The sequence below is a fragment of the Rhipicephalus sanguineus genome, chromosome 1, assembly GCF_013339695.2.
Source record: "Rhipicephalus sanguineus isolate Rsan-2018 chromosome 1, BIME_Rsan_1.4, whole genome shotgun sequence".
NCBI lineage: Eukaryota > Metazoa > Arthropoda > Arachnida > Ixodida > Ixodidae > Rhipicephalus > Rhipicephalus sanguineus.
Genome location: NC_051176.1, coordinates 211796194 through 211809811, shown reverse-complemented (window position 1 = coordinate 211809811; position 13618 = coordinate 211796194). Strand labels below are relative to the sequence as shown.

At 45.4% G+C, this 13618-nt stretch overlaps 2 protein-coding genes across 3 annotated transcripts in view; one reads left to right on the top strand and one right to left on the bottom strand.

The window, feature by feature from the left end:
* The window catches only part of LOC119406801 (uncharacterized), a 56405-nt gene extending 53535 nt beyond the window's left edge, over positions 1 to 2870 (bottom strand). The window contains exon 1 of the mRNA XM_037673538.2: positions 2673 to 2870. The gene's annotated coding sequence lies outside the window, so the exon portion shown is untranslated. The remainder of the gene's footprint in view (positions 1 to 2672) is intronic.
* Positions 2871 to 3024: 154 nt separating this feature from the next.
* LOC119406819 (vesicle-associated membrane protein-associated protein B) overlaps positions 3025 to 13618 on the top strand; it is a 58695-nt gene continuing 48101 nt past the window's right edge. For both annotated transcript variants that reach the window (XM_037673562.2, XM_037673556.2), the window contains exon 1: positions 3025 to 3287. In XM_037673562.2, coding sequence (XP_037529490.1) covers positions 3236 to 3287 — 52 coding nt within the window. In that variant the 5' untranslated portion in view covers positions 3025 to 3235. The remainder of the gene's footprint in view (positions 3288 to 13618) is intronic.

Sequence of the window (13618 nt, the reverse complement as noted above, 5' to 3'; positions counted from 1 at the left end):
GGTCGCAGGTTCGGTCCCTGCCGGCGGCAAGGTATCTTTTCGTCCACTTTACTTTCTTCACATTTATATTCTAAATACTACAGATAACAACCCCTATACTTTCCTTGGCGTTATTGTCTGTTAGCTCTCATTAATATTGTGTCTAACAAAGCAAACGAGCCCTTAAGAGTCATCTTCTTTCCTTCATCAAAAGCTTTAGTCGCCGCTGTATATGAGCTTACCTCAGTTTACACATAAGTGGTATTTTATGTCGGTTTGAAGGAGTGACAACCAATTTATATGGTACCCCCCACCCCCCACCCCTTTTTTTTTTCAGTGCAAGAGAAAGCTTATCAGTCAAGTGTCTAATCGTGGAGTGGTTACATAGAAAATGCAGTGAAACATTTTTAATACAAGTAATTTTATGTGCAGCGCCTATGAACGCATGCTGCAAACTGGGGCAGGTGGGCGCAACTGCGATTATGTTCGTGTGCTGAGGTTTACTACGCATGTGCCGTTAATCAACATGGTCTCCCATGCCGCAAAGGCAGCGTCGCATCTCAGCGTCAGCTCCTTTTACTTCGTAGTAAGCATAGAATAAAGCATGGGTTCCTAATAATACACAGACTAATTTTAGGCCCAAATTGTGGTGCACCTAAACAGCAGCAGACTACACAAAGCAATCAGAAAAATTCATTCTCACACTAAAAAGACAGGATGTGCAAACACAGACACAAGAAAGAAGTCGGGACACCACAAAGGGCGTTTGTGGTGTCCTGACTTCTTTCTTGTGTCCGTGTTTGCATGCCCTGTCTTTTTTGAATGAATACTTACCAACTAGTTCAGTTCTCTGTTATTCTAAGCTTCATTCTCACAGTACCAAGGCTTGTCACCAGGCAACGCGATGGTTTTTGTGACTTTCAGACGCAATTTAAAAATACATATCCTATTCAAATCTTGAGAAGGTCGCTATAATTCACGGCCTTTCCACATCCACCAGTGCCTTGCGACACGTTATGTCCAGTTGTCAGTCCCTTTAAAGGGACACTAAAGAGAAAAACAAATTTTCCTCATATTATTAAATCACTTTTTCACAATCCCAACATCATCCCCCTTGCCACAAGAAGACGCTTGGAAAACGCACAAAAAGAAATGCGGGTGGCAACGCCACCTTGAAATTCCCGCACCAAACGTTGTCTAACCACCAAACATCTACTAGGTTCCCTGCAGTTCCTAATCAGTTAAACTGAAGCACATAGTCCTTTTAGGGGGCCACAGACTTAACACAACAAGTTTCACGGAATTTCGTGGAGCCAATGCCATCAAAATATGAAAAATACGCTTTGAAATCTGCGACATCATGCGCAGAGATTTTGGCGCGAAACTGAAAAAAAAAAAAGCTTTGACCTTGATTTTATCTTCTATTAGTAAACCTATGGTGGTGAAATTAACAATATGAGAGTTCTCAGAGTACAGCTTATCAACCTGAACCGATTGATTGTTTCACTTATGCGTCCCTTTAAAAGTAATCGCAATGTTCTTTTCTGAAAGGTTATGATATTTGTTTCAGATAAAATGCTGTAGAATTCTAGGGCCGTTTTGAAAATGGTGGCCTTACTTTTCAAAAACTATTTGAATAGTATTTGTTTGGTATTCGATTCGGTTCCGAAATTCCTTATTCGCACACTCTTACTAGACATCTTTTGAAAAGGGTACCCTGGGCTCAGCAGAAGCAATCGGCTTGCACTGTCGCTAGAGCGCACGTTAACCACTCCTCTTAAGGTTAGCGTTGCGACGCTTTTCGTAAATAGCATGCGCACCCAACGTCACCATCATCATTGTCAAGCCTCAACGCTCATTTTCATTGATCCCACGAAAATCCGTGCGCAATTGATTCACTTGCGTTTGAGTTTATTACGAAGGGCGAACCCTATTCTAAAACATATACATCACGCTTACGCAAACCCAACGAAGCCAAGGCCTTGATACAAAATTCTAACACTCTCCATTATCTAATGCAATATATGTAAAAAGGCGTATTTGGGGCGTCTGTATGCCATGCAACAATAATCGGCATCCGGATTGCTTGCGTTTTCATCAAATTCAAACTGTGCGCTTGCCTTAGCGCGCACGGCGTTCTTAACCGAACAGCACAGGGCGTGCGGTGATAACGCTAGGAGCAAGGAAACCACACCAGATGACGATCATGTGGCAAAAAAGTTCTCAAATAAGCCCTCGTATTTTAGAGTGCAGTTAAAAAGAGTATGGTAGAAGCTTGTCTACTTTTGAGTTCCCTCTACCTCGCGACAAGTCAGCGTAAAAATTCACCAGTGAAACAGTTTTATTTCTTTTCTTTTTTTCTATCGCACACTTTCTAACGTGGCTCTATGCAGTACTGTGCGTGTTTACATTAAGTTTCCATAAAAGAAAAACGAAACAGCGGGGTGGGAGGGTATACATCAGTTCACCGGAAATCACGGTTCTACTTTCCGCAGTGAACTGGCAGACCGATGGGTTTCGCAAAAGCAGGTCGCTTTGACGCAGTGCGTGCTCATAAGGCAATTTGCAAAGCTACACCACGCAAGGCAGCACCGGCACAATCTAGTAGGATAATAGAACGCGTATGCCCGCCCTACAGACGCCAGCTTAGCATGCTAGTTCCAACGAATGGTTTACTTGTGATATGAGCTTACCTGAAGATTGGAACCGTCTTCGGGGTTCTCACTTGTCACCGTAACTTATAGAACACATTTACTATATATGTAACCTAAAAGTTTCGCAACTTCAGAAAAAAATAAAGACTTCCGCGCGGCTAACACGGGCCATAACGCAGGTAAACGCAACGAAGATGGCGTTAAAGCAAAAGCACGCATCGCTGGCGTCATAGCCATGGTCGTAGCCAATCATATGTTGTACGACTAAACAGAATAGAAAATGGCATATATATTAAGTTTATAACTTGATTCTAAAAAATAATAATCTATACTGTACTGTGAATTATTTTACAGCTGCGTATATTGCGATGCAATTGTCTACTACTGTCGCCACTAGCGCTACCAAACAACCAGGCGTTCAATCTTTTTCGTAACGTGTCCCGGATTGCGCTGAAATTTTCCTTCTCGACGCATGCGCCCATGTTCGTATATCGGACGCTGACGGTCGGGTGATCTAGGCCTATTGGGCCGAAGAAACAAGGATAACTAGACATATCGATACCTATTTCGCTGTCTAGGTCCTTCACGAAGCACGGGAGATCATGAGCAAGCAAGTCCTACAGCTGGAGCCTGACTCCGAGCTCCACTTCAAAGGTAGTACCACTCGGCTGAAGTACGCTTTTCGAACAAGACATGCGGGGGCCATATTGACGGCCAGCGTCTGCTTTGCGGTTCCGCTGTACGTCTTTCGCTTTGCAGACGCCAAAGTATGCCCGGCTGCGTGTGAGCATAATTGACCTGAGGATAGAAAGGGAGCTGGGACTGTTGCTTTTGGTCGTAGCGAGCTGTGTTCTTCCTTGCTTGCATGTCGCCTTTTCGCAAGAACCTGCGAAACTCATCCACTCGCATTCTTATTTCTTTCGAATTCGACAGAGTAGTGCGGTTTGTGAATGTTTATTTTATTGTCCAAGTGCGAGACTGAGTAGGACACTTCCAGCCTCGCCTACATTTTTGAGAGGGGACCTCAAGTGGCCTGTCGGTCGGCGCTGCCCCTTCGTCCTATTTTATTTTGATCCTCCATCAGATTGCTTAGCGCTGCGCTTGCTGAGGTTACGAATGTGACCTGGTGTCGGTAATTCTTCATCTGCACGGATAAATAATCGTAACTTAGTTGAATTTGGATATTTGCTGCTACGAGGAAACAAATTATTTGTACGTCATATGTAAATCGCGTATGTGTACACTTTCTCTCGCAACTACACTTGTTTGACCTCGTAGCCTGCCGAACCAGTCGTTGTGTCTAATTATAACGCATGCATAATCCTCTACGAGTAATGTAGCAGTGTAATACACCAGGCGCACCGCTCACTTCCGTAAGGCGCCGCCGCCTCTTGGCGGGGCCGCTGAGTCCTCCCTCCGGCGTGGCAGAGGGCTGCTTGCGTTGGAGGGCGAATACACTGCGGTTTGCAGCGATGTCCGATCTCATTTGATTTTTTGGGGTGTGGACGTCTTTAGGGCACTGACAGCGTCCGAAGCCGTTCCCTCCCCTCTCTCCGTTTCTCGGCGACTTTCCTGAATACATTATACGAGAGACAAGCTGCGACCGCAGCCCTTGACATTGCCCGTCGCTACTACTAACCGCCGAGCTCGAATGGAATAGCCGACGGCGCCGGTCTTCCTTATGAAGCACCATAATGCGACCTTGACACGTACCGCCTGCCGGCTTTTTGGTGTGTGCGGCGCATTCTGCTATGCTGTCTGTCATGCGCGAATGAGGCTGCGGTGCGTGGCAAAGTTGACATGTATATAATGCTTGCGCGAATATAAATATTTAGCGTACCGATTTTTGACCTCACCCCTGGTGGCCAGAAGTGTCGAGTCCACTGCTACAGGCTCTCATTACCCTTGCAGTGTGAGCTATTTTATGTGTGACGTGAAAATGAAATGTGACCCACTTTTCGTAATTCTATGATGGGACTCTTCTTGTGGAAAATATGTGACAAAAAATTGCCAATCTCGTGCCTTCATATAAGCATGAAATTCAACGCGGTAAATGGAATAGGCACTTTAAAGGGCTGACGTTTATGGCTGAAGGATACTTGTAATATTGCACGCAGTGGCATTCCTACTGCATGTTGTGCAAGTGCTTGATTTATGATAACATAATTTGCCTTAAAGCATATCTGTCCAGCCAGCTACTTTCACATAATTTTGTGCCTTTTTAATTTCATCACGTCATATAGCTTGTATAAATGTTAACCCCTCCTGAAATCATCCATTTAAACCTGAATAACTGCTGCTATAATTCAGAAGTACTGTGATGCATGTCCTACATGGGAGGTTCATTCTTTGCACGATTGAAGAAATGCTACAATTGTCTGGCCATAAGCTTGAAAAATTTTCTTCAGTGGTGCAAGGACTCATTGTTTTATAAAGGTATTTGTTATGTATATCTTGTCCTTCCTCTCACTTTTGTTTGTGTGTGCGTGTGTGCATGCACGTTACCTCCACCAAAACTACTATACTTGTGTGGCAAAGCAATATCGTTTCCTAGAGTTAATTGCTGACATGTCATGAGGCACAGACAAAGCTTGCTTTTGGCCGTGATTTTGTAACAATGCCTTCCACTTGATTTTATGACACTGTTATCATCCACAGATTACTGCCGGCTGATCCCATCGCTAATGGGCGCGGAGCATCACTCTAACCACTGATGAAGTGCCAAAAGGAATAGCATCAAAAGAGGCATTGCTACAAAATCTCTGCCTTGGTCACACACTATGTAATGCTTTGTGTTGCCTAGGAGAGACAGTGGTGTCATCTATTGTGGCACGTCTAACTGCCCTTGAGAAGCAGCATTCAAGTGTGTACCAATACCAAACTTATTGTACTACGTACATAAGTGTCTTGCTTAAGCAGCATCAAGGCTGACATTCATCATTCTCTTACATTGTAAAAACTTTGCAGTCAATGCATTATTACAGATAAGTGCTAGCATATGTGCACTGAGCATGTTCTCTTTATTGGCTGTGGTAACAGCAAGTTGTACCAGTGTATTTTCTTTTGAGTTATAACAGTCTGTGATGTAGCAAATAATCAATTCAACATTTCTATCGAACCGCAATTATCCTTGCAAGGATGCTTTAATTTCGTCTATTGGCACCGTGCATACGTTAGGAGCCGCCACAGTCGCGCGCGGCCTCCAGCGCCACAGCGGCCACGGCCGCAAACTTGACGGGATATGGGAGCAGACGACGCAAGCGGCAGCAAGCCTCTGCGCCGTGTTCTGCTGCTTCGCTCGACGCGTTTTCGTTTCCGTTCGCTTTCAAAAAACGTTAAATTATTAGCAGCTGCCACAGACCCTTGATGTTAGAGGGTATGCTTCTTTTCGCCAGACCTCGTGCACCCTCAGGGGAACGCGGCAGCGTAAAATGCATGAGCAAAGGAAGACGACACGGAGGCTACGGGCTCGTTGAGCGAAACTGCGCGCCGCTTCATTCACTAAACGATCACAGCTTGTCACCCTCAGGCTAATGTGGCAGCAGACATGGCGGCTGCTTGAAAGAGGCGACAACACCGGCAATTGCATTGCGTTCACTGCGCCGATTCAACCAGTGCAGCCGAGCGGTCGTCACAGCAGCTGTTAGCTAGCCATGGCACTGCAAAGCGTGTCAATTAATATTACATTTGGGTTCAGAGAGCTACGTGCTATACAGTAGAACCCCACTGTTACGTTCCTCATTGCTGCGTTTTCCCGGCTGTTACGTCGTTTTCCGCCGGTCCCGGCATAGCTCCCATAGGATACAATGTATTGGGAACCCCGCTGTTACGTCGTAACTGTCGGATCGTTCCCGTATGATACGTCGCGAAGTGCGCCCGCAGCCGACCGAGTGACTACCAAAGAGAGCGGCCATGGCGCATTTTCACGCAGCTTGGCCTCGTTTGACCGTAATATTAGCCGCATGAGAGGCGCAAGCAACAATCTTTCAATTGATGCAAACAAAAGCATGGCCTTCGAGATTCAAATTGCAAAGATGGCGTCTATGACGTAACTGCTCGCGAAAGCAAGGCCTTCGAGATTGGCATTTACTATTGACAAAAGCATAGCCTCTGAGATTTGCATTGCACAAACATGGCGTGTATGACGTAATTGCTTGCGAAAGCAAGGCCTTCGAGATTGGCATTCACTTCTGCCATCGCGTTGGCGTAGACTCATCATCATCGTTATTTGTCGGAGAACGGGAGGAGTTCGAGCTGGTTGGAGCTCGCATGGTCGTGCCTGCGGTTCGCGGTCGGACTCGCCGCGCCGGTCGTGATTGCGTGTGCTTAGTTTTTTCATGCCTACAGCTGTTGGTGTTAAAAAAATCACATACGTTGATTACATTTCTGTGGATAAGGCCGTCCTAAGCTCCGCGTTTCTATCCATCGACTAGATCGCGGCTGAGCGCGCCAATTTTCGTGCTGCTCGTAAGAATTGAAATAAAATTCTGTACCACTAAATATTTTGCCATTTTTCCTGTTTTTCGGCTCTTACGTTTCCCGTCTCTTACGTTTATTTCCTACGGTCCCTTCAAAAACGTATCAGCGGGGTTCTACTGTAGATGGTTTCTTCCGAGGAGCTAATCTAAATAAGGGCAGAGAGCTTCTCGATCGAAGTGAGGCTGGCGAGGCATGTTCACGGCTTCGTGGAAGAGACGTTGCACGGCGGATCGTCAGTCACGGGGAAGTGCGCACCACAGATGCGAATGAACGCGCCGGGAAGATCCGTGAAAATCGAGGTATGTCGTTTGAGTTTGCTTTTTCTTAGTTACAGGTCATGTAATGTTTTCTTATCACAAGCAGGGACATCCGTGCGGCCAACTGGGAGTGCCGTGCCGGAGTCGCAGGAAAGCATAAAACCGCCGCGGCAGTTTCATTGTGCCTGAATAAAATTACTTGCGCATTGAAGACAAGCAAACCGCGATAATGGGGATTTCCTTTAATTAAAAACGTCTACCCGAAACACTCAACTGTGGCAATCACAACAAAAAAATGAAAAAAAGTGAGCGAGTTTTTTTTTTTCTTCTCTCCTTTTGTCAGCTTCATTACAAATAATCTGGAGGAACTTCTGCCTCTTCAGTTAGGGCAAAGAGCATCAACGTCGAGCACGTGCTGAGGTTTTTCAGCAGCACTGAGTGCACTTTGACTGACGTGCTCCGGGCAGAGGCCAGCGACGCGGCATCGCAGTCCCACCTCATGCTCCTTCCTGCCTCTACTCAAACGCTGAGCTTGTTTGTTTTGAAACGGATTATTCGCTCATTTTTATGTAGGCTCTCAGGCAAGCAGCTGAGTATATACAAGCAGTATGTCGAAGTGCCACATCAGGAAGTGGCCGAACTGTCACCACGCATGTTATTAAACAGAAATGCTTCGGCAAATCAGCGTTTCTGCATAATTACTGCGACAAAGGTGTGAAGTAATACCTTTTGACACTTCGTCTTGGCAATGAGTCTGCTCTGCGATGTACATTTAGTGCACTTATTTAGGCCGGCACATTTTTTTTTTCTTAAGGCGCACAGGGTAATTGACATGCTAGGCAAACGTGCAGATTGCGTATGGTCTCTGATAGGAAACCAGTAAAATCTCGTACCTGGAGAATTTCTGTAGGGGTTACTGCACCCAACAACGCAGCAATTATTCTTAGAGTTTGGCATAACAGACACAAAACGAACAGCCCGCAAGAAGGCCGCGCGCCGTCATCGCGGAACCGTTGAGCGAGCAGGGCGAGCGGGTGAGAGTATCCCGTCAAGTCTGCGCTTGTTGCCGCTAGGGGAGCCTTCATTGGCGGCGGAGTTACGTCTGCACGGAGCCTATAGGTAGTGTGTAGTGTTGCGGTTCTTACACTTCATGGCAAGTACTGTGTCCAAATCATTCCATTTTTGTAGCCTTTCTTGTGGGTAACAGAGAGGTGAGGCCACTCAACAGATAGGTTAATTGACCTAGCTTATAGACTGTCTGTATTGGTCCAGTTACAATATTTCAGGTGCCTATAATGTAAACATCTAGCTAACACATAACTTGCGTTTGCATAATTGGCCCTATATACTGTGCGACAGTCCAAACTCCATTTGCATAAGACTAAAAGTTTGATATTGAATTTTGAGACAGAGAAAAATATAGAAAGGCATCACATTATTCATAAGTCATAATTCTTTTGTGAAGATCTGCAGCACATTTTGTAATCCTATAAAATGTAGGTGTTTTTCTGGCATTACTTCGACCCAAATTTCCGCTTGTTGGGAGCAGCCACCTTTGGACAGTGGCTGTGGTTCAGGCAGAATGAACGACAGCGATAATGTCCAGCGTCACCTCATCGCATGCATGCCACCTGTGTTCACTCACCATGAGCTGCGACGTAACTAACACCTCAGTCCCTGTGATTGCCATGCCGATAGGTGGTAACTGGGGCCATCCATTATGTGGGCTACTTAAGGGCACCTCGTCAGGATCACACATTTGTTCCATGCCAAAAGTTGTAAAATGCCATCTAGGGAGGGTTTTGCTGAAATAATTCTTTGTTCATTATTGGAGGAGTTAGAAAATACCATGGTGCCAGGAGGGGAGAGGCACTGCTAGCACTCCCCCACCCCCACCCCCTCTTTGCCTGGGCTAGCAAGTGGCATACCTTCCCTGCGTTAACAGCTGAAAGTCTAGTGTTAAAACAGGGAGCGCAAGGTAAAGACGATGGGATAAGGCTAACCTTACTGCAAAAATAGCCATTTTTAAACTTGCCAGCAGCCTCTTGGCCCACACGCAGGTGAATTTCAAAAAGATAATGATTTTAGGGCTACTGCAGCTGAATATCGCAAGACAACTAGAAAAATCTTATCACTGAGGCTCACAGATGCGTTGCTATCGCACGTGTCCTCCTAATTATATGGATGGCCTCGAGCATCTTTTTGCAAGCATGAGCATTATGGGCCAAGGGAATGCCATACAGAAAAGGGAGTTCCTAGAGGCTTTCCATGTAGTTAGGCAGAAAAATGTGTGTTGTCAACACATCTGTCAGCCACACTGATAATAGATTTTCTTTGTTGTCTAGCGATTATCAATTGAAGTAGCCCAAAATTCTTTTGAAATAGTTAAACTTGTGCATACACCAACAGGTTGCTGGAGGATTAATGCGTGCTACTCTTGCAATAAAGTTGGTAGGGCCAGCCATCACCTTTGTCTTGTGCTTCATGCTGGATCTTCAGTCATTAACATGAACCAACTGGTCTGACTCGCTACCTTCCCTGTGTTCTCTCATGTGCTAGAGCTGAGGCAACGCGTCATGTTTGCATGCCAAGCCCTACCTTCCTACAGCCTGATGTATGTACCATGCTCTCTCAGTAGCAGTGCTCAAACCTTGAGATGCTCTTGAGGCTGTTTACTGTTTGTGAGGCACCAAAAACAATGCTGGACAGCTCTAAGAACTTTTTTAGCAGCAATGTCATTTGCTGGCATGGCATTTTAGGCTGACTTGTCTCTGCACTGGCAGCACTGTTTGCAAGGGCACCAGTGGTGACTTGCAGCAGCGCAATCCTTGGAAACCTCTCTGATCTGGTTTCAAAGGATTATGGTCAAATACATAGGCGTGCGCAGAGGGGGGGCCAGGGGGCGGCTGCCCCCCCAGTCACCAAAGAAGAGGGGGGCGCAAAGTCTGCCCCATACATTTGAACCTTCGCCCCCTCCCCTGAAGGGGAACCCTGCGCACGCCTTTGGTCAATTATGTGGCATTCCAAGGTAGTAGTAAATCTCCATTGCCTAGCAAATGCTATTTAAGAAGGTTAGGAAACATTGGTTCAGCCAGAACAAGCTGTATTTACCATTGCAAACTCACACCATATGCCTGGCACTCTGGCCATAACCAGCCCTTGCAGCAAAAAAACTTATGAATCATTCAATCAAAAAATGGTACATGCATAACAGGGTGAAAATTGTGCTGAAAAGAAAAATGGGTGAAAATCTAAGTAATATATAGCGGCAACAGTTCTAGGGCTGTTGGGGATAGCAGTGGGGAAACAGTGGTGAGTATCAAATAGAGCTCCATAATTTTATTTTCTCTGCTTGACTTTGTGGAATAATGTACACTTGAACTCAAGTTCTTCTTCTTCATTTTTAACACACTATCGCTGGCTGAACCAACACAGTGTCTCCTTATCATAAACATATCAGTAAGATGTTTAGGATAAGAAAAAATTAGAGAAAGGAGCTGGCACTTCACTGATTTATTTTTTGAGTGAAATGTCACTGCAATAAATACAGCAAAGATTTAGGAAGAGAATTTGTCAATGAGTGAAAATAGAATCTAAATTGCTGAAACAAAACTGGGCAAAGTATCTTGAGTCGCAATGCACACATCGAGGCTGGGTCTAAGGCAGAGACAATACCAAAGTGCCGATGCAATAACTCCACTGTGCTGTAGCGTTGTTGTCCTGTCTGACTTTATTTATACCGTACACTTTTCTGTGCCATAAGCAGTCGCCATAATGCAAAGATTCTTGTTCTTTTATTCCCTTTCTGTAATGGCTGCTGCAGTAGCTTACTGGCTATAGCATTTCACTGCAGAGCTAGGGGTAGTGGGTTCAATACTGCAATTGATGCTCACATTGAACTTATGCATTACTGTGCTTATTGAACTTGGGTGCCAAATTAAAAAACGCTTGTGTGCTCAGGTTTGGGTGAACATGAAAAAAGCCCCAGATGGTAACCCAATATGGTGTGCTTCTATGTTGTGTGGATTCGACACTTAAATTTCTGGTATTTATATTTTAAATCTTGTCTTTCTACGGCTAGCCAATACCAGTGATAACATGAACAGTTCACCTTCTTTGACTACTGACAAGGAGCAGAAGAGGATCAGCAGGGTGCATCCAGATCAGAATGAACAGGCTGTCCTTGTCGCCATTCTTGATATCGATGAAACTTATCTTAGTTGCAGGTTTTGAACCCAGAACAACGGTGCTAAAGCTGGTTTTTTTGGGGGGGGGGGGGGGGGAGGAGGAGGAGGAGGAGGAGTTCATTTGCCTTTAAAAAAAAACTGAATTTTGGTTGCCAAAAACACTTTTCTGCGTATTTCATTTTTTAACTTGTATACATAGCAGGAGAACTGGTAAATTTATTGATGACATTTTTTTCCAATGTGTGATCGAATCACAACTGATGAATGTTTTGTTACAATTCTTTATGGAAGCAGTCTTGAGAAAAAAATCGCAAACATACTAACTAAACAGGTCAGAATGCCTTTACTGCAGGTATTTCTCTAGACTAGTTAAACAGAGGATAATAAAGCTCACTGGTATGGACTTTTATATTTGCACTTCCTTTTGGTGTAATTTTCCTGGCTTTGCCAAGCACAGTGGTGCATTAAAATTTCTCTGAAACTGGTGTAGTTTACCATAAACATCGAAATTTGAAAATAATTTTTCTAGAAAAAGTCAGTCTTTACTTTTTTTTTGATAATTACTACTAGGATGTGGCCTACCATTCTACCTAAAAAAACACGCATTATTTGAGCATCGAGTTATATTGCATCAAATGCGTACCTGCCAAGTCGCCCGGATTTCGACCATTTCAGGAAAATATCCCGGAAATTGAAATTTCTGTTCGTGACCTGGCCATAATGACAAAAGTCGAACCCAATCCGATCCAGGCATTATGTAAACCAATTTAGGAGGTGTTGATGTACAGTAGAATCTCGATTGATGTAAACGTACAGTACTTTCGGTGATGCGAAACACGCTGTTAGTTAGCGAAATTCAATTCCCAGCCGAATTCCTCCGTGTCTAATGGGCAAGAAGTCGAATGTTCCGAACACTTATTTGCGTCGCGGTGGGTGATACGAACTTTGGTACCGAAACCGTCAAGCGACGGCCGAAACAGCGCACACGCAGCACAGAACTGTGGTTATCGTTTACCACAACCGCTGTGGACAAAACCGTGGTCGCTCTTGACACGATGTATGTAGGGCGATGACGAAAAGTGCGCGCGCGTCCAACGGTCACCCAGTCAAAGCGACGCTGCTTTCCGCAAACGCTGCGGACAAAACCGCGGCAGTTCGTTGCACGTGCATGGCCAGCGCACGTGGATTAAAAACGGAACCGTTTAACCGCAACCGCCGCGCATTAAACCGCGGTCGCTGTGGCGCGATCAGCGATAGCGACTACGAGCTCCGAAGTTGCGCGGTTAACGCAGCGGTAGATTAAAGGCAATCAAGTCGTAAAAAAAAAAAAAAAAAACACGAAGCGTTTCGGTGTTTCTGACGATCTGCGCTTATGACTACGGTGGAGCGGACTTTGGCATATAGTTTTCAGTTGGCCTCAAGCGAAGCTTTAAAGGGGCCCTGCGACACTTTTGCGACTGCCTTATTTAGCACCGCAGATGCGTGTAGTTATGAATGCCGAGACGAACGCAAAAAGAATTATGCAAATTGGTGCACGAAAAGTGAAGTTATTAGTCCTCAAAGTTCAAAACTCAAGCAGACGACGACGAGAAACGTTTTTTTTTTTCGAATTTCACTCTCCCGCTGACGTCAAAGACCGGTTCCAATCACCGCGCGCGTCTTATAAAGACATACCGGAAATGTCACCTCATGGTGGCCTTCACACAGTACATTGCCACCCCTCTTTTTGACGGCGTTGTTACCATGCTTACGACAAACCACGTGTGTCAGCTAGCAGACGCTCCCATGATTTGTTGTGCAGTGCACAAAATGAGTGTGGAAGACCAAACAGACCTCGAGCGCGAGCTCTTGCGACGCAGCGATTGCTCGCATGTCGTGCACGCCATTGAAAATTGAAAGTGCGTCGCTGAGCCTCGCGCAACGCGAAGATGGCTCCATGGGCCCAGACGAAACGCTACGCCTGATGACGCGGAAGGCGTCGGCCGGTAAGCGCTTAGAATTTTTTTTTTCCGTTGACAGCATCGTGCCGAACTGAGCGTTGCGTGTTTCGCAGGTGCCGGTG